The 24,921-nt window shown below is 61.7% G+C and overlaps 1 protein-coding gene and 1 long non-coding RNA gene across 4 annotated transcripts in view; one reads left to right on the top strand and one right to left on the bottom strand.

The window, feature by feature from the left end:
- SCUBE1 (signal peptide, CUB domain and EGF like domain containing 1) overlaps window positions 1–21,654 on the top strand; it is a 132,056-nt gene extending 110,402 nt beyond the window's left edge. For all 3 annotated transcript variants that reach the window (XM_081587852.1, XM_081587855.1, XM_081587854.1), the window contains 10 exons: window positions 952–1,068; window positions 1,676–1,813; window positions 2,957–3,160; window positions 5,267–5,428; window positions 7,107–7,274; window positions 9,014–9,175; window positions 10,975–11,172; window positions 12,623–12,775; window positions 13,131–13,210; window positions 16,370–21,654. In XM_081587852.1, the coding sequence (XP_081443978.1) occupies window positions 952–1,068; window positions 1,676–1,813; window positions 2,957–3,160; window positions 5,267–5,428; window positions 7,107–7,274; window positions 9,014–9,175; window positions 10,975–11,172; window positions 12,623–12,775; window positions 13,131–13,210; window positions 16,370–16,522 (1,535 nt within the window). In that variant the 3' untranslated portion in view covers window positions 16,523–21,654. The remainder of the gene's footprint in view (window positions 1–951; window positions 1,069–1,675; window positions 1,814–2,956; window positions 3,161–5,266; window positions 5,429–7,106; window positions 7,275–9,013; window positions 9,176–10,974; window positions 11,173–12,622; window positions 12,776–13,130; window positions 13,211–16,369) is intronic.
- Window positions 14,302–19,327, bottom strand: LOC145544743 (uncharacterized). The gene is made up of 5 exons (XR_014081610.1): window positions 19,027–19,327; window positions 18,293–18,375; window positions 16,358–16,512; window positions 15,307–16,115; window positions 14,302–15,006 (listed from the first exon to the last, which is right to left on the bottom strand). It is a non-coding gene; the product is annotated as an uncharacterized LOC145544743 (long non-coding RNA).
- Window positions 21,655–24,921: the final 3,267 nt, after the last annotated feature.

Genomic DNA, 24,921 nt, shown 5'->3' with positions numbered 1-24,921 from the left:
TCTCCAGGCCACAGCACACCCACGTGACCTCTTAACTGTGTCCAGCACCAGCCAGGGGAGCAGAGGGGCATGGCCCAGGGAAGGTCTCCCGACCTGGCACCTGCCCAGCATGGCTCAGGGTGCTGGGGAGCTCAGAGCAGGGCCAGGACCCAGAAGCAGCCAGGCTCCAGGCCGAGTCCCAGCCCAGGGCCCATGCACCACGGAAGGGCCCTTCCACCTCTGAGGCTCTGGGCCATGGATCCAGAGTCGTTCAGTGACCCTAAAGTGAGTGCTGTGAGCCTGTGGATCTCAGATTCCATTTCCAGGAAGTGAATCACTTGTGCTGTGGCCATGAGGTTCTAAAAGCTCCTGGAGTCGGGGCTCCCCCGGGAGACCCTACCTGAGAAGTACCAGAAACACGCATACTCCTGCCCTCCGGGGCGCAGCCAGCTCCCCGCAGCCGGAGGTGGTGCTTCGGCAGCTCTTCCTGTTTGGGATGCTGGACTTAGTGACGTGTCTAATGCATACGCCGTGTAACGCTAAGCTGCTGTGACTCCAGGAGCCTTTACTCTGGGCTCTGTGAGCTGCTCTCGGAAGGAGTCGGTGGCTCTGCGCATCTGTGTCTTTTCCAGTCCCCTCCTCCTGTGCTCCCCTCTCCCATCTGTGCTGCTCCTTTTCCTGAAAGCACGAGCCACATGAACTTGCTCTGGTGATGAGGGAGAGGGCGGGAGGCTTGCCTTTCCTCCGCAGACCTCTGGCTTGCTGACCCCTGGCTTGAGCTCGGCCCCGCCATCCACACTCGCACTTTCTCAGGGAGAGCAGTCAGGCCGCAGAGGTCCCCACGCCCAGCTCCCAGTGGACATGGCCCCCCTGGCAGGCCCCCTCACCCTCAGGCCCTCCCCCTGCCGTCCGCAGCCCCCACCACCCCCCTGCACACAGGAGAGGCTGCCACTAGGTGTGGGCTTTCCCCAGGTGCCCCCGCCACCCTCATCAGGCAGAAGGCGCGCTTCAAGATCCGAGACGCCAAGTGCCACCTCCGGCCCCGAAGCCGGGAGCCAGCCAAGGAGGCCCCGAGGCAGCTGCTGCTGGGTGAGTGGGCCACCCCAGTGCCAACCTACGCAGCAGGCAGTGGGGCCCCCAGAGCCCCCCTGGTGCCCTGGGGATGAAAGCCAGCGTTCGAGCAGGAGAGTATCCCCGGGGCCCCTCGCCCTGCCTCACCCCGGGGTTCAGCGAGCTCCCCCCAGAGCGAGGCTTTCTGCCAGGTCGTTACAAATGGAAGGCACCCCGGCGCTCACTCAGCAGCCCTTTCTTGAATGAGAGTGGCCAAGAAGGGTGTTCCGGGCCGGGGGCCTCCATGGGGAAAGCCAGGGAGCAGGGCCAGAAGAAAGCACGCCAGCTCTGTTTCCATGACGATTCCTGAACCCTGACAAACCTGGGCATGCGGCAGGCTTAACCTGGGCCGGGTCACCCCGAGTTGGGGCTGCACAGCTTCACTGAGGGAGACGCTCCAGGGGCCCTGAGGGCAGCGGTGTGAGGGCCTCAGCGGGGTGGGTATAGGGCTCCATCCCCCTGGCCCGTCCTGAGACACTGGCCTTCTTCAGCCTGTGTGCCCATCTGAGCCTGGACTCTTAGGCAAGGTGGGACCCCACCCCCCGCCCCCTGCCACCTTTGCCACAGTGGCCCCTTCCTTGTCCAGAAAACTGCCACATGACCTTTGTGACCCTCAAGTGTGACTCCTCCAAGAAGAGGCGCCGTGGCCGGAAGTCCCCATCCAAGGAGGTGACCCACATCACGGCCGAGTTCGAGGTGGAGACAAAGGTGGAAGAGGCCTCAGGTGGGTGAGGGAGTCCCCTCGCGAGGTGCTGAGAGCCTCAGTGAGGACGGCGGATGGGGAGGGCAGGCGGGGGAGCTGGCCGGGGCCAGTGGGGCCTCAAAGCAGCTGGGCAGCCCAGGGTGGAAGAGGAGGCCAGGGGCCACGGGAGGAGCAGGGCTGGGGCTGCAGGGAGCCACGCCACCTCTCCCCTCCCCTCCGCCCTCACCCGGGCTGGGCAGGTCCTCCCCAGGACCACGAACCCAGCCCTGGTCTTTCCCAGGTTCCAAAAGGGGCCTTGTGGGCTGGACTGTTTTTCTCACTTCCCTCCGGGCTGTTAATGAGTGTCGAGCTGTGACAGAGGAGTGGAGGTCTGTCAGCAAGTGTGTGCAGTTGTGTGCCTGGCCCTGGACGCTCCAGAAACGGGGGAACAGACCCTGGCAGGGAGGGGGCACACACACCCCCGCAGGGCCAAGGGAGCTGCTGCACGGTGGGTGCGTGAGAACGAACAGGGTGCAAGCACTGAGGGCCCTCCCTAAGAGAGGGGCCCCGGAACCTCCCCAGACGCGGTGCCATCCGGACCAGGGCCTGAAATCACAGCTTACCAAGTGGAAGAGGGTTGCAGGGACGGTGTTCAGGCAGAGGGAGTAGAAGAGGCCCAGAAGTGGAGAGAGCAGGGTGCGTTCAGGAGACGGGGAGCGGGGAAGGTGGGGTTCACAGTGAGTCCGAGTGCGGGGCGTCAAGGCTAGCAAGGCACAGGGCTCCAGGTCACGAGGGGCCTCAGGTTCAAGGTCAGAGGGCTGTAATGCTGTCCTGGAGACAGAGGCAGCCTCACGGGTGTTTGCGTGGCCAAGGGGGTCTCCCATGAGGGCGCTGTGCCCGGAGACGGGAGAGGTGTCGTGGTGGCAGAAGCCCGCCCACTTCTCAGATCTGCTTCGGTGCCTCGAACCGCTGACACCTCTCGGAGCCTGGGTCCCTGGCCTCTCAGACGTTCGCAGTTCCCCCCACCCCACCCCCCTGCGCCCCTCTCCAGCGCTGCTGCTGCGGCTGCAGGAAAGCACCCCACGCAGAGGCCCGGCCGCCCCAGCGTCTGGCGGAGGGGGGCGCGTGCTGGAGGAGGCCTCTCCCGAGGGAAGTGGCGAGCCTGGGTCTCACCCGCCCCTGCAGACACCTGCGAGGCCGACTGCGTGCGGAGGCGAGCGGAACAGAGCCTGCAGGCCGCCGTCAAGACCCTGCGGAGGTCCATGAGCCGGCAGCAGTTCTCTGTGCAGGTCGCGGGCACCGAGTACGAGCTGGCCCAGCGGCCGGCCAAGGCCCCAGAGGGCCCAGGGACGTGTGGCCCTGGCCACGCGCTGCAGGACGGCCAATGCGGTGAGTCCCTGCCCTGCTGCCCAGCAGCCGCTCCAGGTGCCGCCCTGCTTTCTCTCTCTGTCCATCCAGCCTTGTGGGCCCAGATCACAGCCCACGGGGGAGACAGACACGTCGAGAGGGGATGGGGGACAAAGAGGCCCCCCGAGGAGAAGTGCCACAGCGCTGAGATGTGATGGTTGGCCTTAGCACGCCCCACCCTGGTGCTGGGACGGCATGCCTGTGTCCTGAGGAGGGCAGGCAGGGAGAGTGAGGTCAACAAGGCCCCCACAAGGGGCGTGGAGAGTGTGGGACTAGTGTGAGTGGCTAGTGAAGGCTTCCGGAGGAGGCGCCTGGCAGCCGAGGGCAGAGGAGGAGCCAGGCAAAGATGCCCATGAGGCTGAGAGCTTCCCAGGGGGGTGGCCATGCCGCAAGGAGCAGGGAGGGTGCCAGGCCATAGCAGGGGCTGGGGACAGGGTGGCCAGGTCTCGTGAAAGAGGCTGCATGACCAGTGCCCCAGAACTGGCACATCAAGTCAAAGATGGTTTTCGAGCCAGTCGCAGGTGGCTAGGAGGTGAACCCGGCAAGAGTCCTTGTTCTAGCGGGGTCCATGGTTACATGGGAAAGAAGGGAGGCAGCAAGCAGGTAAACATGCCCTCAGGCCAGAAGAGGGCCTGGCCGGCCCAGGGAGACACTGGGTGCTATGGGATGATGCCCTGGACCGCGCCGAGGGGGCACAGCCTCACCTGCCCTCAGCTGTGGGAAGGCCGAAGTGGGGGGGCGGTGGAGGTGGAGGGGAGACCTGGCAAGAGGTGACAGGGCCTGGAAGCAGGGGTGGCAGGAGAGGCGGACGCGGGAGAGAGGAACTGAGAGCACGCTTTGGAGGGGGAGACGGGGGAGAAGGAGCTTCCAGGACGGCTCCAGGGGCGTGGGCCACCTGGGCAGAGGAGCCGTGGTTTTCTGATCTGGGAGAACTTGGGGGGAGAGGGGTCAGAGGAGGTGGGGTCCCAGGTGTCCCGGTTAGCATGAGAAGCTCGTGAGTCACCCTCGTGGAGGTGCTGACTAGCGGGGAGCCACACTCCCAGAGCAGACGGCGTAGACTAGGCCAGGGGTGCAGGCCGAGGGAGGAGGTAGGATTCGGCCGGGGTGGGGGCGGGTGGCCAGGGCAGGAGGCAGAGTGCCGCCCCGCCACCTGGAGGGAGGGCAGGGGACTGGCGGTGCTGCCACTGATGCATTTTTAATAACTTACTTTGAAACCATTTCAAACTTGCAGAAACGTGGCCAGACAGAACAAAGAATGTCCACATTTGCTTTGTCCAGAGTCCCCCGTCGTGGACGGCTAACAGCATTTGCTCTATAATGCTTTTGTGTGTGTGTATGTGTGTGCGCGTGCGGGCGCGTGTGTGTGTTTTATAAAACCACGAGTTCACACCAGCACCTCCAATTCAATACCTTGGGGTTCTTTTTAACCTTGTGTGTTTCCGTGTTTCTGAACATCTTGTTCAGGGAGACGTCCACCTCCCTCCCTCCTCATCTTCTCCATCTGTTTCCTTGTCTCCTCGTCAGCGTCCTTACGTGATCAGTGCCGCCAGCTTCCCCGGGCTCTCCTCAGTCCAGCATCTCTGTACCCTCAGCCCCCCGGGGCCCCGTCACTCCCCCAGCCCCTCTGCTGTGCCCCCATGGCCTCAGATAGCAGCTCCCACGCGGGAATGGGGAGGGGCGGGGAGGGGCAGGCAGGGGGGCCTCATTTGGATGAAGTGACTGCAGCGCATCCCAGAGGCAGGTGGTCCAAAGGCGAGGGCAGCGTGGAGGGCAGCGTGTGGAGCAGCGAGAGTCCGAGGGGCCCCACGGAGGCCCTTTACCAGAGGGCTGAGCGGAGGGGTCTGGGAGGGCCCTAAGCAGCAGCGGCCAGGAGAAGGCATGAGACCAGAGTCCTCCCCAACAACCACCGCCTGACTCCTACCCCCAAACCCCCGCTTCTGGGAAGGGTCTGGGCCCCAGGGACGAGGGCTGTGCCCTCTGCGGAAGGACAGAGCCCGGGCTTGAGGTGCCAGGAGATGGACAGCCATACCAGCTGGCCCCCACTCTGCACCTCGGCCCCCAGCAGTCTCTCCACTTTGCCCCCCGCAGTGGCCTGTGGGCCTGGCACCTACTTCAGTGGGGAGCCCGGCCAGTGTGTGCCGTGCACGCCGGGGACCTACCAGGATGGGGTCAGCCAGCTCAGCTGCACACCGTGCCCCAGCAGCGACGGGTTGGGCCTGGCTGGTGCCCGCAACGTGTCTGAGTGCGGAGGTGAGTAGGGACCCACCCTCGGAGGAGGGCGGGGCTGGGGGGACAGGGCGCCTCCTGCCTGCTCCGAGGTTCCCAAAGCCAAGGCCCGAGGGGGACGTCAATGCAGCTGCACTTACAGAGCGCCTTGCAGGCCCACAGCGCGCGTGCCCGTGTGCACAGCGGTGAGCAGGCACTGGGCTGCACTCGGCGCTCTTCAAAGCCGCACCGCCCCATGCGGGTTGGAAAGGACTTTACATCTGATCACTTGCTCACAGGGCAGCTTGTAGCGGAGGCTCATAGTGCTTTATGGTTCACCAAACATGTGAGCCCTCGTGAAGCACCCATCAGGGCCAAAATGCTTCGTGGAGTGTGGCCAGATACCGGGCAAGAACTGTGCCCTACGCTAAGAACCTCACAGTGTGCCCTGTAGGTGGTTGGGAGAGCCCTCTCTCAACTTACCAGCCAGTTTAGTTTGCAAAGGACTTTTCCATTTACTACCCACACTTAACTCATCTGTGAATGCGCTCATAGCCTTCCCCGCCATCAGCCTCCCTTCCCAGGCCATGTGGGGATTACCCAAGAGAACAGGTGAGGGTGGGTCTCCCTTAGGGCGGCGGTAACCTCCAGCCTTCTCTGGGGACAGAAGGGATCAGAGCCCAGCCCTGAGTCCCTGCAGGCTGGCCAGCTGCCCTCTGGCCCAGCCCCTTCCAGGAGTGTGGTCTCTGCCCCAGAGAGGCCCCTGGTGGTGGTGGTGGTTTAGTCACTGAGTCGTGTCCATCTCTTGCGACCTCGTGGACAGCAAGCTCCTCTGTCCATGGGATTCTCCAGGCAAGAGTACTGGAGTGGGTTGCCATTTCCTTCTCCAGGGGATCTTCCCAACTCAGGAATCGAACCCAGGTCTCCTCCATTGCAGACAGATTATTTACCAACTGAGCTATGGGGAGAGGCCCCTGGGGGAGCAGCAGATTCCAAGGTCTGGGCTGAGAAGGCCCTAAGCACGTGCCTTCCTCAGCATCAGGACACCCTCCACATCCTGACTCTTTGCTGGAATGTGTCGTCCCCTCCCTTTGACCCAGCTGTGCCCTAGGGACCTCACAGACCCTCCTGCCTCTGCTCAGACCCAGCTGAGCAGATAGACCAGGGAGCGTCAGTTCAGTGCAGTTCAGTTCAGTTGGTCAGTCGTGTCTGACTCTTTGCGACCCCGTGGATGGCAGCATGCCAGGCCTCCCTGTCCATCACCGTGTCCCGGAGTTTACTCAAACTCATGTCCGTTGAGTCGGGGATGCCATCCAACCATCTCATCCTCTGTTGTCCCTTATTCTCCCGACTTCAATCTTTCCCAGCATCAGGAGCTTTTCCAAGGGAGCATCAGCCTGCGGCTTAGCAGCCCCAGGTCCCACATGAAGACACAGCCTGGCCTGCCCCCTGGGCGGAGCCCCCTGAAATAAATGACCTCCCACCTCCACATGTGGGGTCCACCCTTCCCAGCTCTATAGCAGGGGTGCTTCTCCTCACCCCGCAGCCCTCCCAGTGGGTGGGAGGAGAGACGCCCAGCCTGGGCAAGGCCACACCGTGCGTTCCTCCCTCTCCCCAGACCTGGTTGCCTGCTGCCCACTGCCCACGGCCGTTCCTGGGCAGCTGAGGGATGAGCAGAGGACAGGGCCCGAGCGAGGCCTTAGCTGTGACCTCTGACTTCCAGGCCAGTGCTCTCCAGGGTCTTTCTCCACCGACGGCTTCAGGCCCTGCCAGGCCTGCCCCGTGGGCACCTACCAGCCTGAACCTGGGCGCACAGGCTGCTTCCCCTGCGGAGGGGGCCTGCTCACCAAGCACGAGGGCACCGCCTCCTTCCAAGACTGTGAGGCCAAAGGTGAGGGCTGCCCCCCCCAACCTCCCAGCCCCTCTGCTCAGGGACAGTTTCCCTGCATGCCCGTCACTTCCTGCCGTGGCAAACGTCCAAGGTCAGGGGAGGAGCCTGGAGCCCACAAGCAGGGGACGTTGGCTACCAGCTCTGGGCTGCACACGAGGATGAGGACAGCAGGGGGCCAATCCACGCCCGCCGGAGAGTCTCAGAGGAGAGGGTCAGGCAGGCACAGCAGCTCCAGTCTGGAGTTCTGGGCCCCAGCCACCCGCCCCTTGAGGCACTGGGCTTTGTGCTGCACTGGGAGGAGGTTGGGAGGGGAGTAAGTGTAGGAGGCAGAGGGGCAGTGGGGTGAGGTCGGAGGTCAGAGGTCTTCAGTGCTGCCACGGTCACGTCCCCAACGCTCCACCCCCGCCCCAGGGCTGGCTCTCCACTGATGGACAGCCCTGCTCACCCGCTGATGGCCCAACACACAGACTGAATCCTCCCAGCTGGCTGTCCAGCCCTCAACCCCCCACAGCTCCTGCCAGGGGTCCTGGCCTTTACTCCTGGCATCCTCCCAAAAGTGTGTCTGGACCTCACTTCCTCTCCTCTCATTCTCTCCGAATTGCCACCGGCCAGTCAGACGGTCACCCCAGTGCCCTCAGCGTGTGCTCCTAGCAGGGTGCCCACAGGATCCCTGTGTTGCTGGAACCCCGGTCAGTTCTCAGTGGCACGGCCCCCTTGGAGCGCTCTTCTTGCTCTCCCCCCTTGGCCTGTGCCCCAGGCCGGGCTCAGCCCCGCATCCCGCCCCCCACCCCCAGGAGAGCTGGCCCATCCCGGGCCCCGGGCACTCACTCCTGAGTCTGGATAAACCCGTGAGCCCGCTTTAAGTAGCGTCTCTTCACGGATGACCCCGGCTTGTCTCCAGTCCAGCCGCTCCATGACTCAGCCCTGCCCTCTTGCCCACGACAGCTCCACGCTGGGTCTAACAAGCCCCTCAGAGTCCACGAGCCCAGGCCCCCTCCGGAGCACAGCGGCCCCTCCTGCCAGGTGCTCTAGGGAACCTCGGCATCACCCTGAGTCCTCTTTCCCTCTCCCCCCACCCCCATCTGTCTGCAACCTCTGCAGCTCTAGCTTCTAAACAGACCCAGGCTGTTCCAGCTTCTAAACAGACCCAGGCTGTTCCAGCTTCTAAACTGACCCAGGCCACCGCTGGCTCCCCTGAGGGTCCTGACCCATCCTGCCCAGGCCTCTGCCCCAGCTCGCACCCAGCTCCCCCAGAGCCCACTCCCAGTGCAGCAGCCCGGGGCATGGGGAGGCTCCAGGTGGTCTTGCTGGCTCAGAGGAAAGCCCAGGCCTCACCGTGACCCCCGACCTCTGCTCCAGCCACACCCAGCCCCGCATTCCTCAGGTCCCCACACCAGACCCCTCAGTGCCATAGTCCCTGGCCTCCCTCCGCGTGCGGCCCCAACCGGCTGTGGCTGCACGGGATCAGACCGGGTCAGCAGACGGGCGTGGCCTGAGTAGGGAGCAGGCCCCAGGGCAGGGCTCGGTCTGCCTGCCTCGCTCAGACCCCTGTGGTCCCCAGAGCACCCTGCACGGTCGTGGAGGGGGTCTGGGAGCAGAGGGTCAGCCCGTTCAGGGCCTAGGCAGGGGTGGGAGGAGGTCACCCAGAGGTGGGGAAGGGCCTTGAACTCTGCCGAGTCAGCCATGCAGGGCAGGGAGCCGCGGGGAGAATGCCCACCCCGCCCCTTTCCCCGTGACAGTGCACTGCTCCCCCGGCCACCACTACAACACCACCACCCACCGCTGCATCCGCTGCCCGGTCGGCACCTATCAGCCTGAGTTCGGCCAGAACCACTGCATCACCTGTCCGGGCAACACCAGCACGGACTTCGACGGCTCCACCAACGTCACACACTGCAAAAGTGAGCGCTGCTCTTCCCACGGGGTGGGGGCTGCAGAGAGGGGGCTGGGAACAGGTCGTGGGGGCAGGGTAAGCTGTGACCTCACGGTGTATCCTCAGGGAGACTGGTGACCCCTCCCTGCCCCGTCACACCTGCACAGCGCGCGGTGGGGTGCCCGGGGGTGGAGGGTGCAGCCAGCCTGGGCTCCACCGAGCAGTGTAATTGCACTGTTGTTCATCGGTGCCCGTGGCTCACCTGTGCCCAGCCAGGCCCCGCTCCAGGCTCCAGTCTGTAGGGGGAAAAGCCCCAGCCTGGCCAGGGAGGCTTGGGGGCGGCTGCCTGAGGGGACCCTGCAGCTCTGAAGGCTGCCCGGGGGCACAGACCAGAGGAGCCGAGTGATGGGAAGCAAGGTGCTCGGTGTGCACAGGGTTCGGGCGCAACAGGGAGACCAGATGGCTGCGCTGTGTCTGTAAGAGGTTCCATTTCAGTTATAAGCAGTGTGGGCAGCAGAAGACAGTCTGCAAACAGGCCACCCCCTAGTCTCTCACCAACACATCATTCAGAACTGACCCAGAAGATACCGTCTTTAGGGGTTTCTGACTCAGTTTTCAGAGTCCTTTGGGGCCTATTTTCCGGTATTTCACCTTTTCTCCAATCAGTTTCCAGCCCTTCCAGTTTTACCCCTTCTGGGGCTACTGGTCCCGCGTGGGACAGCTTAGAGGCCCGTGAAGGAGATTTAATCCTAGGGGTGGACACTGTCCCCCATGCCGGGGCTGCCCTCACTGGACACGCAGCCTCCCGGTGGAGCTCAGTAGAGGCAAGATTTTTAAGTACTTAAAGGTCCTAATGTGGAAAAGCGGGGAAGTCAAGTCAGAGGGAAGTTTCTGGAATGACAAGGTGAAAATGACACATTTCCCAGAAATTAGGATGTGAGGAGAAGATTTTTAAATGAAAATATGTGAGAAAGTCATGTATGTTTAGTGCGTGTGTGCTAAGTCGCTTCAGGCGTGTCCGACTCTTTGAGACCCCATGCACTGTAGCCCTCCAGGTTCCTCTGTCCATGGGATTCTCCAGGCAAGAATATTGGAGTGGGTTGCCATTTCCTTCTCAAGGGGATCTTCCCAATCCAGGGATCTAACCCCCATCTCCTGCGGCTCCTGCTTTGCAGGCAGATTCTTTACCACTGAGCCACCGGGGAAGCCTGTATATGTACTTTCACACTCAGTTTTCTTTGCCTAACTTCCTTTTATGAGGTTAAGCTAGGAACCAGTTAGTTCATTCCAAAGTCACATTTGGCCTCTTGGCGGATGCACGTCTTAGTTGAAATAGAAAAAGAAGGGAGGCGTGTCTCCTGCCGCTGCTCTGTGGCCTGCTGGACCCTCAGCCTGCCTGCTCCGTGCGGAGGGCCGCATCTGGCGCCTGGGGGGCTCTCGGGATGCTGAGCACAAAGGATGGAAGACGAGTCAGTGGAGAGAAAGGGAATATCCAGGCACAGGTGGCCTTGGCTGAGACCGGGAGGGGAGCTGGGGACTGGCAGAGAGCTGACAGCTGCAGGGGCCCAGAGCCCGCCTGCCGGGGGTCGAGGGCGCCAGGCGGGAGGCCAGGATGAGGCCCAGCCTCGGAGCTGCAGGTGAGGCCGCCAAGGGCGCCCAGGAAGGAGGGGGGCAGCCAGGACGGGGTCCCCGAGGAAGGACGAGCCCGCGACCTGGCCGGGGGAGGAGGGCCCAGGAGGGGACGGCGCGACTGCCAGCCCTCCCTGGGCCTCCACGGTGGCAGAGGGCCAGCCGGCCTGACCAGGCCATGGGCCACCGTGCCCACAGACCAGCACTGCGGCGGCGAGCTCGGCGACTACACGGGCTACATCGAGTCCCCCAACTACCCTGGCGACTACCCGGCCAACGCCGAGTGTGTGTGGCACATCTCGCCGCCCCCCAAGCGCAGGATCCTCGTCGTGGTCCCCGAGATCTTCCTGCCCATCGAGGACGAGTGTGGCGACGTCCTGGTCATGAGGAAGAGCGGTATGTGCCCATTTAGGCACTCGCATCTGACCCCGAGGGCTGGGCTTTTCAGCACGGCATGGAAAGGATCAGGAGAGCCTGGGGTGTGCCCTCCGCGTGGGAATCGAGGACCTGCCAGACCCGGTCTCGACACTGACCGCCAGCCACTCTCCACCCCAGTTGTCCCCCACACCCTGCCACACCACCACTTAGGGTGAGCCCCAGGAGCACCCCTATCCCGCAGGGCCTCACAAGGCCGGTGAAGGGCCAGGCTGGGCGCTCACACGGGGCCCCAGGGCCCACCCCCTCCCGCTGCAGCCATCACCCTGTGGGGGCTCAGGGTGAGACTTCAGGTGGCAGGGCCGGCCCCTCGGCAGTGGTGAGCAGCAGTGTATGCCCAGAGGCCACGGCTGCAGGAAGGGCGTGGAGACCTGAGTCCCCAGGGACTGGTCAGAATTCCTCCCCTCCCCCTAACAGCGTGTGCCTCAGCCAGAGGCAGGGGTCCTCCCCGCCGTGGTAGGACCACAGCGCCCACCAGGAGCGAGCCCCAGGTCAGAACGTTAGGGAAGGAGGAGGGGGACACGGCGACACAAAGGTGCCTGCCCCCAGGACCTGGGATGAGTCTGACACACAGAGACTGGCCGGAGGAGCAAGAGAACAGGGGGATGGGGGTGCGGAGGCCTCGTCCACTGTGTGCTGCGTGGTCCCCAGGTGCCTGCATCACCCTCTCCGGGTGGCTGATGAGCAGTAATGCCCCCCCGCCCCATCTCTGCATGTGAATGAGGGGTCGAGGCCAGGAAGAGCGAGGCACCTGCCCAGGCTCCTCCAGCCAGTCAGAGCCCAGTCCAGGACCATCCCCGCCCACTGCCCTCCCTGCCTCCCCCGCCCCCAGCATCTCCCCCTCCACTGTGCGTCCCCAGGGCCAGGTTCTAGGGGGCCAGCCTCTCCCACCTCTCAAGAGCCTCAGGAGAGCTCCCCAGGGAGCAGGGAGGATTGGGGCACCCTTTGGCCACCCCCAGGCACCCGAAGAGTCAGCCGGCCCACCGTTGCTCATCCGCTTACCAGGCAGGGGGCTGACCCTCCCCCCGCAGCCCCAGCTGTGTCCTGGCTGCAGGCGTGAGCCCTGTCCTTGAGGAGCTGGTGGCAGGGAGACAGTGACTAGCCTGTAGAAAGGGCTGAAATATAGTGTTCACCAGAGCAGAGAGGAAACATGGTGTGAGTGGAGTAGTCAGGAAGGCTTCCTGGAGGAGGGGGAATGGACACTGGTCTCAGAGGGGCACAGGACCTGGGGTTGAAGGTGGGGAAGGGCATTTGAGGCAGAGAGGACACATGCAGGGACCGGAGAGCTGGAGTGTTTGGGGGGCTGGGCGCTGCGGGTGCTGCTTGGCTGCCTGCTGGGGAGGCAGGCTGGCAGGGACAGGTGAGGCTGTGGATCCAGGGCAGCTCAACCGTGACGTGTCTCCGCCCCCAGCCTCACCCACATCCATCACCACCTATGAGACCTGCCAGACCTACGAGAGGCCCATTGCCTTCACCTCCCGCTCCCGGAAGCTCTGGATCCAGTTCAAATCCAACGAAGGCAACAGCGGCAAAGGGTTCCAAGTGCCCTACGTCACCTATGACGGTGAGTGTGGCCATCCTGCCCACCCAGCCTGGTCCTGGGGACCCAGACTGATCCCACATCATTGGCCTCAGGGAGCTTCAGCCGTGGGGGAGGATGGGGTCCAGACAGGACCCACAAGAGGTACAGGGTGGTATCCGTGGGCCTCCACGGGAGGTGCTGCCCAAGCAGGAGTTGGGGGGGGTTGGAGGGGGTGTTCTAGGGGAAGGCCAGTGTGGCTGGAGAAGACAAAGCCCTCAGCCTGTAGCCCTGGGGGAGGGCAGAGGCTGACCGTGAGCAGGGGGCAGGCGGGCCCCTTGCCCTCCACCTCTGCCCTCACCTTCCTTCCTTCCCCCTCTGCGGGTTTCGGGTTCCCCAGAGGACTACCAGCAGCTGATTGAAGACATCGTCCGCGACGGACGGCTCTACGCCTCAGAGAATCACCAGGAAATTTTGAAAGTGAGTGAGCTTCTCTCTGGGGGGCGATCCTGTAATCCTGGGATGATCAGGGGCCCCTCCGGCCCCAGCCCGGACCCCAGCCCCACGCTGACGCGAGGCGAGGAGAGCGGTCACAGGAGGAGAGAAGGTGGCCGGCATGGGCCAGGGGCCAGGCTGGCCTAGCAGCCGTCCTTCTAGCCCGGGACCTGCCGGCATGCCCGTGGGCAGGCTCCTTGAGAGCTTTCGGCCTCGCTTTCCCCATCTGTGAAACGGGGAGCACCCGACAGGGTGGTGTCTGAAATCAGGAGACTCCTCCACCGCCCTCCCCATCCTGTGCACGTCTGGAGAAGCAGAGCGCCCCCTGTCATGCGGGGGGCTGTGGCCGTCCCATGGCGGGCACTGGCTGAGTCAGGGTCTGTGTTCTCACCGTGCGGACCCAGCCCCAGGCATCTCCTTGGGGTCTGGGGGTCTGGCCCCAGCCCCGCCCCTGGGCAGACAGCGCCCCAGCCTGGGAGCCAAGGGTGGCGTGGAAGACCAGAGCGGGCCAGCCAGCCCTGACCCTGGCCCCAGCTGCTGCCTCCTCCCAGCTCATGGCCCCAGGCAAGCCCTCTGAGCCCCGCCTTCCAGCGCAGGCCTGGCATGCTCCTGCACCCAGCAGGCAGTTTGTAAGCCAAGAGGTTTGACCTGTGCTGCTGTACCCGGATGAGACCTGGGGGTCTCAGAACACAAAGCCCCTGTCTCCCTCCTCAGGCACCCGTCTGTTGAGCGGGAACTGCAGGGTCCCCTGGCCTCCCCCCACCTGCCCGATTGACAGTACCTGACTCTCCTCCTCGCCCTGGTCCTCTGCCGTCAGCTCCAGAACCCGAGGTGTCCCCATCCCTGAGGACCAGGCCTTGGCCAGCACTGCCCAGCCTGGCATAGCCTCACCTGCCTCTGCAGCGGCTCTCAGGCCTCCGCTCCCCACTCCCTGGCAACAGCCTCCCAGGAACGTTCTTCCCATCCTCTGCTCAGCACACGCCCTCCCATCCTGCTGTTCTCAGCTCGAGCGTCCCATCCTATGGGCAGCCTGCTTGGACCTCCCTAGCCAGGTTGCACTCAAAGGCCCCACGTGGTGCCCTTCTCAGCCGGCAGGCCTGCAGTTTATCACAGTTTCGTCCTATGATTGCTTGGTTCCCCCCGCCCCCAACTCCCCACAAGGGGAAGGAGCCGCAGGGCTTCCCGCTCAGCCCTGTGTCCCTGGAGCCTGGTGCTACACCTAGCACATGGGAGGAGCCCCACCAGTGTTTCCTGGGGCGTGGGTGCGTGTGTGCACATGGGAGTGTGTGTGCGTGCACACCCAGACACTGGGACCAGTCACACCCCAAAACAGCCACCGGAGACAATGAGCATGTGGGCCAGGAAGTTCGCAGTGCGGTGGCTGCCGGTCACTGAGCACGTCCTACCAAGCCTGGGGGACCTCGGAGGGCCACAGCCAGCCTCAGGCCCACCCTGAGGGTTCTCCTGCAAGCTGGCATCACCCCCACTTTACAGATGACCACCCCGGGCTTGGACAGGGGCCCACCTGGTGAGTGACAGAGCCTGAGTGCAGGCCACCTCGACCCTCCAGGCGGGCCTGCGCTGAGCCCCCGGGCTGGGCCCCCCGGGCTGGGCCCCCCGGGCTGGGCTCCTGGCTCTCAGGACTGCACTTCCTCATCCCTGAGACAGCAGTCGTCACCCCACATGGATGAAAAATTCCTCGGCACAACGGAAGGGCCATTCCCAGGGTTGAGGAGCTGGGGAAGATGGTGGGGAGACTGTAGGAGGAGACGTCCGGGGAACTGTAGGGGGGACGTCAGGGGGACCGTAGGGGGAACGTCGGGGGGACCGTAGGGGGAACGTCGGGGGGACCGTAGGGGGAACGTCGGGGGGACCGTAGGGGGGACGTCGGGGGGACCGTAGGGGGGACGTCGGGGGGACCGTAGGGGGGACGTCGGGGGGACCGTAGGGGGGACGTCGGGGGGACCGTAGGGGGAACGTCGGGGGGACCGTAGGGGGAACGTCGGGGGGACCGTAGGGGGGACATCGGGGGGACCGTAGGGGGAACGTCGGGGGGACTGTAGGGGGGACATCAGGGGGACTGTAGGGGGTGACGTCCGGGGGACTGTAAGGGGAAACAGCGGGGGGACTGTAGGGGGGACATCAGGGGGACTGTAGGAGGAGACGTCCGGGGAACTGTAGGGGGGACGTCAGGGGGACTGTAGGGGGAACGTCGGGGGGACCGTAGAGGGGACATCAGGGGGACTGTAGGGGGAACGTCGGGGGGACTGTAGGGGGAACATCAGGGGGACTGTAGGGGGAACATCGGGGGAACTGTAGGGGGGACATCAGGGGGACTGTAGGAGGAGACGTCCGGGGAACTGTAGGGGGGACGTCAGGGGGACTGTAGGGGGAACGTCGGGGGGACTGTAGGGGGGACATCAGGGGGACTGTAGGGGGTGACGTCCGGGGGACTGTAAGGGGAAACAGCGGGGGGACTGTAGGGGGGACATCAGGGGGACTGTAGGGGGTGACGTCCGGGGGACTGTAAGGGGAAACAGCGGGGGGACTGTAGGGGGGACGAGGGGACTGTAGGGGGGATGTCAGGGGGACTGTAGGGGGGATGTCGGAGGAACTTAGGGGGCGACGTCGGGGGGACTGTAGGAGGAGACGTCTGGGGACTGTAGGGAGGACATCGGGGGGACTATAGGGGGCAACGTTGAGAGGGACTGTAGGGGGAGACGTCCGGGGGACTGTAGGGGGAGACAGTGGTGGGTTGTAGGCGGAGACAGTGGGGAGACTGTAGGGGCAGATGGTGGGGGCACGGTTCAGCTCCAAAGCCTCGTTCTCCACTCCGTGTGCTCTAGTTTTCAGCATGGTCGGTTGTCTTGTTTTGTTTTTGCAGCGTACTCTTTTAAGATAAAATGTCAGTGGAACTCGTTAAAACCAGGAGACTATTAAAAAACCAATCAGGCTATTAAAACTGCAACACTCTGTATGGCAGAGCCTGTAAGGTCCTGAAACCCACCAGCCAGCCCAGCTGCGTCCCTGTGAACACCCCCAGGCCCCTTCAGGGCCCCGGGGGTTGCAGAGGCGAGTGGCCAGGGCCCCCCCGGCCCGGCCTGGCCCCAGCGCCCTCACGCCCGGCCTCACCGTGTCTTGCAGGACAAGAAGCTGATCAAGGCCCTCTTCGACGTGTTGGCGCACCCCCAGAACTACTTCAAGTACACAGCCCAGGAGTCCAAGGAGATGTTTCCTCGCTCCTTCATCAAACTGCTACGCTCCAAGGTGTCCCGGTTCCTGCGGCCCTACAAGTAACGCGGGGACAGTGGCCCTGCTTGGGTGCCGGCTGCCCGGGGAGGGGAGAGCCCTTCCACACTCAAAGCCGAAGGCGGATCCGCGGGCCCCCCACACTGCTTGGGAACCGCCGTGGCACCTGCCCTTTGGGAATCGCCGACCAGCCCGTGGATGGCGAGACCACGTCCCGGCCGAGACCCCAGCCCAGCTGCCCTCCTCCGACCCCGCCTCAGTGGGAGAACGTTGCTCAAGGCAGCCTGTCTTGCTCCCTCCCTCGCTCTGCCTGTTCCCTTCAGAACACTGAGGGCTCCTGCTGCTCCTGGGCCGGCCCCAGCAGATGCCCACCGGGCCGGGACCTCGGCCACCAGCTGGGCAGGTCCCGGGCAGAGCGGGCCCCTGGAGAGCACCCGTGCCCTCTGCCTGGCGCTATGGGGGAGAGAGGGGCCGTGGCTGCCGTGTCTCAGGGAGGCGCTCAGAGGCAGAATCTGGGACGGGAGGCCAGGCTGTGGAAGGAGGGGTGCGTGAAGGCTCGGCTGGGGGCTCCGATAAGCCGGGCTCGGTGCCTGCAGAGCGCCCACACCCACAGGCGCCTCTGGATCACGAGGCCCAGGCCCCGGGCGAGTGTGTTGTCGGAGTCTCCAGATTCTCTAATGGGACTGAAGAAAGGAGCTAGGAGGGGAGAGTGTAGATTTGTGCTTCCCCAGGACAGAGCATCTAACTGAGTACTATGTACGTGTAAATATAAATACAAAGATATATATACTTCTATTTGCGGGCGCGGAGGGAACGCTAAGTACGCATTGCCACCCCTTCTCCCGTGAGCCAGCACGATGCCAGCTGTCACTGACGTCCCTGACCGGGGAAACGGCTTCTCCGAGCACTCGGGCCCTCTGTTTACAGAGGCCGGGAGCCTGTGGGACTGAGGAGGAGGCCGGCTGGCCCCGGACACACTTTGGAGGACAGACGCTGGGGGCCTGGGGTGCCCCCCTTGGATGGAAAGTTGTGTCCCCCCCGGACCCTTCCTGGGGGGTGCAGGGCCCGGCGGTCAACTTCGGAAGGGGCTTGCGTCTGACCTGAGGCCATGACCGCAGAGTCCATGCTGAGCCCACCGACCACCGGGAGACAAGGCTTCCCCACTCCCGTGAGCGCGGGCCGTGCTGAGTGCCTCACAGGCAGGCACATGGGCACCGGGAGGGGTGGGCGCGGCCCCTAGGTGGAGGCCACCAGCCGTCGGAGGCCAGGTTCTCTTCCAGCTCCGCCCAGCAGCCTCCTTCTCCCCGTCTCTCTTTGAAAAAAGGATGGTCTGGAGTGTGAGCAGGTTGACTATAGCCCGCTCAGCCAGAGCCTGGGATGGAGCTAGCGAGGACCGCCGGCAGGCCGAGGCCTGGCCTGCTGCCTCGTGGTGGCCACCGGGCACAGGACACGAAGCCCCAGGGCCCCGGAGCTTTAGGTTACCAGACGTTCAGCATCCCAGGAGCATGAGGGAGACCTAACACGGACTCCCACCTGACCCGCTCCCCCATGGCCTCCAGGTGGTTTCCCCCTCGCCCCAGGTGCACGTGCACGGCCAGGGCCGAGCCCAGTTTGAGGCACCACGTGTATAGCCAGGGCCGAGCCCAGCTTGAGGCACCACGTGCACGGCCAGGGCCGAGCCCAGCTTGAGGCGCCCAGGGTGTGAAGCCTAGGGGCGGGAGCGTGCGGCCTCAGGGGGCCGAGGCAGGGTGACTGGGGCAGTCACGGCCAGGTTTACGATCCACTCGGGGCTGGGCACTCAGGAATCACTGTTGTTACCTGCGTCCTCAGTGGCAGGTCCCCAGCCTGACCAGGGCTGCCATCAGCGCCAAACTCCAGCTCGAGCGGGGCGAGGGCCGCACCTGGTCAGTAGGTCAGTGTCAGTTGGGGAGCCTCATCCGGGCTGCGCCACCCCACTCCCGTCATGGCCCTTGAAGGCCTGCCCTAGTTTGCAGAGAGAGCCCTGTCCTCCACGTCAAGCCGTTGTCCTCCCCCGAAATTAGACGAGCATCCTGCAAAATGAACCCCCGGAGCAGCCACCTAGGGGAGGGCGCTGGGAAAGGTTATTTTTGTTTTGTTTTGTTTTTTAATCCTCTCCGGATTGTTTCTGATCCAAAGAGGACCCAGAAAGAGCTCTCCTTTCTCTAGCGCTCTTTCTGCTGCTCCTCTGGATGGCTTCTGGCAGTTGCCACCCACGCACCCACTAACCTACCCACCCTTTCGATGGGAGCCCCCCACCTCCACCCAAGGCTCACCACACCACTGTGGTCAGACCCTGCCTCCTGTCCCCCGAGCAGGACAGGACAGGGACCCTGAGTGACCATCTCAAGTGCCACGGGGCCAGCAGTCCAAACTGACCAGCCACCCACAGTCACCATCCAGCCCTCCCTCCGCAGTAAATCTGCCTCCTACACCATTAGGGGACTTGGAAGTCCTGGGGCGGGGTTGGGGGAGTCTGTCCCGAATGTCCATGTCAGCCCTCAGTCCCACACTGAGGAGCCTGGGGGTCCCACCTGTTAAACGTAGAGCTGTCGCCACTCCTCGGGGCCTGGGGGTCCCGGGGGAGTCTCTCCGGACCACGCAGTTTGTTTCTCCACTTCCCCATGTTATGGACACAGGTGGTACATTGGCTGATCCAGGATGGCCGTCCCACCCGGCTCCAGGTGGATGTGGAGAGGAAAGGGAGGCAGAGAAGGCCTGGCCCAGGAAGGCAGGTTCCACACTGGGTTCTGAAGGAGGGCAGGAGGCCTGGACAGGAGCGCAGGAGTCCCGAGCTGCCCCGGGCTGAGCCAGAGGAGCACAGCCCCTTCCTGGGAGGGAGCTTGGCCTTGTGCCACCGCAGAGCCCCATCCCAGCCAGGGCCCGCCCTGCCCGCCTCGCCCGGACCCTCAGTGGCTGGCCAACGTTAAACTCTCTATGGAGAGGAGCCAAGCAGCATATTTCTGGAAGGAGAAGCCTGCCCGGCTGGCTGGGACAGGTGCCAAGGCCTGTGGTGATTCCGATGAGCTTGGTTCTGCAGAGACGCGGTGGAGACCTCGAGGGACCTCCGCCGGGCGGGCCGGGCACCTCCTGGCTCGCTGCTTCCGTGGAAACGCACCGAGAAAGGAGAAGGAATCTGCTCAGGTCTGGTGGCCAAGCCTTCCGCCAGGGAGTGAGGTCGCCCACCTGCTTCCCCGGAGTTAGGCCCGTTTGCCCCCATGCTCTGTTGGCCTCGCCAGAGCCTCCAGCTGCCTCTGGCGCTGCTGCCCTCCTCCTCCCACGGGAGCTCTCCTTCAGTCTGACACCAAGTCGCACCTGCCGGGGGCGCGGGCCTGCTCCCAGCTCCTCCTCGCCTCGAGGAGACCATGGGGACCTGAGGTGGCGGCCTCAGGCAGCTTTCCCTCCTGCCACCATGGGTTTGGGACATGCAGATACGGTAGCATTGAGACCCCGGGCCGAGAAGCTTCCAGACAGGGATGGCCGGCAGAGACCCTCCTCCCCGCACAGCTCAGAAACCCGCCTTTCCCACCCTCATTCCCCTAGACACACAGACAGAGGCACCCATTTTCCCCAAGAGGAGGCCCCCCCCACCTGCTGGAGCAGGTGTCTAAGGGCCATTCAGGGGCCTGAATAATCCTTCCAGCACCTCCACCACCACCCCCTGCTGAAAAATAAGAGACTGAACTCAGTCGGGTCATTTAGCAAACGTGTGCTGAGCACCTCTTGTGTGCTAGGCTCCTAGAGAGACTGAGACCCTGCAGCCCAGGAGCCAGCAGGTGCCCCCCTGGAAGGCCCTCTGGTCACAGAAAGGAAGGAGACGGAGGCCTGCGTGGCAGAGCCCAGCACCTCCGTCAGGAGAAAGCCAGCTCTCCATCCTCGCCTCCCAGGACCCCAGGTGGGGGTGGAGGGGCAGAGCAGGCAGAATCGAGTGTACAGTTTCGAGAAAGACACCCTGATGGAGACACTGCAGCCAGCCGGGCCTCATGGAGCGGCCGCCCCTCTCCACCCACAGAGAGAGAAGCGTCCAGGCCAACACGCCCAGGACCCCCGTCTTCGCCCCAGTGCCTCGCCCCCTGCCTGGCCGGGCGCCTGGCACAGTCGGTGCCCAGGGAGGGAGGCTCCCTTCGAGGCACCCAGGGGGCCGCGGCTGTGCCTGCCTCCTCCCCTCCCTGCCCGGGAGCTCAGTCAGACTGGTCAACCGCGTCCGGGGCCAAGGCCCCTCTTCCTCGCCAGAGATACACGTGGGGGCAGCTACAGCCCCGAACCGAGGTCCTTCAGGCCAGAGCGGGAGGACTCGATGTTTGAGACACTGCCCTTCACCCAAGGAGAGCAAGGGCGAGAGCTCCTCCCGCCCACGGCCTCCCCCGACCCCGCACACCACCTGCCCTTCCAGGAGTCTGTCCTGAGCACTTGCCGTGCGCCAGCCACAGGGACACCTGGAGATGCAGTCACCGGGCCGGCCGGCCTGGCTCCACGCAGGGGCACCAGGAGCCCCCAGGCGACATGGTCGTGGCCTCAGGCTTTCTCCCCATGCTCTGCTCAGGAACAAGGGCTGAAAGCGCATTCGGACAGAGATGGGCCTCTGCACTCTCCCCCCAGGGGGACAGGGAGGCTCAGACTGAGGGGCTCTGGGTGCCTTCATCGGAGACCACACACGGCCCTGGAAGATGCCCAGCGCCCCTCCTGACCTGCCCCTCTGCCAGCCTCTGGGTGTCCCGAGAGCGTGGAGGAAAAGGAGGAGAAAAAGAGAAAGCTGGCTGATGCCAGGGGTTTTGTTTTTCAGTCCGGACGCCACGAAGATCTGCAGGGAAACTTCTTATTCCACTGAAGTCAAAACCTTAACACAGTCTGGGTAGCCCCAGCCCGTGTTCCTGTAGAAACAGGATGGCTGAGCACCACTGGCAGCAGGTGGAGCGGGGCAGGGGGATGGTGGGCAGACAGAGCTGACCCCTGTGCACGCAGCCTTCAGCGTGGGCTTCTGCTAAGGTGCCGGCTGTACCGTCCCGGGAGCTGCCCGAAAGAGTGACAGACTGCAACGTAACCGCCTTTTTCTTTTAGCTGCCTCAGATATTCAACATTTTGTTTTCACCATCATGCTCATACATATGCATGTAATGGAACATTTGTGAAAAATCACTTTCATAATAAACAAGAAATGAACTGAGATGCTGCCCTTTCTCTCGGTCACCAGTGGCCATGACGACGGGGCGGGAAGAGGTAACTGGAATTAGGAGAGCTGTGCATGGAAGGCACCCGAAGTTAGGGGCCGCGTTCCTCAGTGAACCCCTGGAGAGTACAGCCGCTGTGCTCAAATTCCACTTCTCCTCACGACCAGCGTTTACACGGGGGGTCACAGTCAGTGGGCATCAGGGGATCTGGGCCTCTGGAAGTTAGATGCACAGTCAGTGTTCTGTGTGTATGTGTGTGTGTGCACGTGTGAGCACGCATGTGGACACATTTTTCTGGCAACGCGGCTCATAGCTTTCATCAGATTCTCCAAGACATCTAGAACCACAAAAAGGCTGATAACCGCTGTCGTCCTCAGGAATGCAGAGAACCATTCCATACCATGCGCTCAAGAGGAGAAAAAACAATTTTTTAAAATGGCATTAACATCCCAAGGGAAGGAAACTGAAGTTGCTCGGTTGTGTCCGACTCTTTGCGACCCCGTGGACTGTAGCCCACCAGGCTCCTCCTTTCGTGGGGTTCTCCAGGCAAGAATACTGGAGTGGGTTGCCATTTCCTTCTCCAGGGGATCTTCTTGACCCAGGGATCGAACTCGGGTCTCCCACATTGCAGGCAGACACTTTACCCTCTGAGCCACCAGGGAAGCCCAAATCACACAGTAAACACCAGATTTTTTTCCTGGTTTAGCAAAGTGATTTTAAAGTCTTAAGGAAGGACTTCCCTGCTGGTCCAGTGGTTGGGGGTCCACCTGCCAAGGCAAGGGACCCGAGTTCAATCCCTAGCCCAGGAAGACAGCACCTGGCGCGGAGCAGCCAAGCCCGTGAGCCACAACTGCTGAGCGTGCGCTCTAAAGCCTGTGCTCCGCAACCAGAGAAGCCACTGCAGTGAGAAGCCCGCGCAGCACCCGGAAAAATAGCTCCCACTCTCCGCACAAACTAGAGAAAGCCCGAGTGCAGCAGTGAAGACCCAGCATAGCCAAAATAATAAATACATTTTTTTTTAAATCTCAGAAAACTTCTGGGAATGTACACAAAGGATTTGAAAACAGAGTTTCAAATCGGTACACCCATGTACATAGCAGCATTATTCATGACAGTGAAGAAGTGTTAGCAACCCAAGTGTCCCTCAGTGGATGAACAAACAAGTCGTGGTCTATCCATACAATGGACTAAGATTCAGCCTTAAAAAGGATTGGCATTCTGGAGCTTGCTTGGAGGCCCAGTGGCTAAGAATCAGAATGCAGGGGACACAGGTTCAATCGCTGGTAAGGAAACTAAGATCCCATGTGCCATGGAGCAACTAAGCCCGAACCACAACTGCTGAGCCCACCTCCCACAATTAGAGTCTGCGTGATGCAACCAAGACCCAGTGTGCTGTAACTAAGACACAACACAACCAAATAAGTGCTTTTTTATAAAGGAGTGACATTCTGATACATGCTACAACATGGAGGAACCTTAAAGACATTATGCAGAGTGAAACAAACCAGTTACAAAAGGACCAACACTGTTTGATTCCACTCACAAGTCCCTGGAGGAGTCAAAGCCACAGATGCAGAAAGCAGACTGGTGGTCCCCAGGGGCTGGGGGTGAGGGAGAAACAGGGAGTTGGTGCCTGATGGGTTCAGTGTTTCAGTGTGGGAAGAGGAAAACGTTCTGGAGATGGAAGATGGTGATGGTTGCAGGAGAATATGAATGTCGTTAATGCCTCTTGGCTGTACTTTTTTTTTGGCCGTGCTGCGTGGCATGTGGGATCTTAGCTCCCTGACCAGGGATTGAACCCACACCCTTTGCATTGGAAGAGCAGAGTCTTAACCACTGGGCCACCAGAGAAGTCCCTGCATTTTGTAAAATAGTTTAAATAGTAAACATTGTATTATGTATCTTTTACTTTTGTTTTTTTTAATTTTAAGGGGAAAACAATAATGGAATCCTGTGAGCACACAACACACTTGACATTTCTACCAAAGCTCCCTTGGAGACCGGATCAAAAGATAAGGCCTCTTAGGACTGGAAGTGAGCTGAGAAGAGGGGCACCCCAGCTCAAAGATGTGAGAAGAACACGGCAGTGAGCGTGGACTTACTTATTCCCCAGATCCCAAATCCGAGGTGAATCTCAGATTCTACGAGAGCAGGAGACCCACATTCCAGCTGGCTCGGGCCTGTTGGAGCAGTCTGAGTGTGGGTCGGAAAAGAATTTCCAGACTCAGAGCATTTCAGAAAGCAGTGAGTTTATTAAGAACAAAGAGCACAGATAAAGCGGGCGCTGCGAGCACAGCGGGCTGACCTTCTGACAGACGAGGGAGAGTAGACAGTTTTTGTGACTTAATAACCAATTTTTATAGCCTGAAAACAAAGAAAACTCCTCCTGGAAGGGTGGCATTAAGTGAATGGTTGGGGCGCTATAAGGTGTTTACCAGAGTGGGCATCTTTGCTTAATTTGGAGAAAAGGGGCTTGTTAGTGATTATCCAGGGGGCTTTTGGCAAGGTTACAAAGGGGCTCAGTCAGTTTTGGAGGTGACCTTGGTTCTGGGCTCTGCCTCTGAGGCCTTGGTGCGAGGCCTCCCACCTGTGGCCTTGGGTAGGACTCAACACAGCCTTGTTCTGTGAGCTGACGAGCCTGGGGAGGAGAGGTCAGTGCCATATCAGTGTGGGAACTGGCCTGGTCCACGTTACACTGCTCCGGACACTCTCCAAACTCTGAGGGAGCATCTCAGCACATAACGTGTACGTACCATCTGTTGCTTTTCTTTCCATTTTAGAATTAAGAGATTAAATATTTATTTCAAATGAAATTCACACTTCAAAGCAGTTGTTCTTAATATGCAATCTTCTGGGAGAGTCAGTATGAATAATATTTTGCCAAGAGATTGAAATTTTAGATATAAAGGGAATTCCCTGGTGGTTCAGTAGTTACAACTCTGCGATTTCACTGCCAATCAGTGCAGGTTCGATTCCTGGTCAGGGAACCCTCAAGCCGTACAGCACAGTCAAAGTGAAAAATAAAAAAAAAAAATGTTGTGAGTGAAAACATATCCAAACAAAATAAAACACCATAACGCAGAGCAGAAAAAAATACCCCATAAGATCATAGCTCCATACTTCTAATCTCAAAAACAAATCTAAGCAATACGTTGTTTAATTAAATATACAATCATATGTAATGAAACAATTTTTTAATATTAATTTTTATTTATTTATTTGGCCACACCAGATCTCAGTTGCCATATGTGGGATCTAGTT

This window comes from Giraffa tippelskirchi, chromosome 4 (assembly GCF_054371585.1).
Source record: "Giraffa tippelskirchi isolate mGirTip1 chromosome 4, T2T-mGirTip1v1.2.pri, whole genome shotgun sequence".
Classification (NCBI taxonomy): domain Eukaryota; kingdom Metazoa; phylum Chordata; class Mammalia; order Artiodactyla; family Giraffidae; genus Giraffa; species Giraffa tippelskirchi.
The sequence above is the reverse complement of the archived record's forward strand: the minus strand, read 5'-3'. Positions and strand labels throughout refer to the sequence as shown.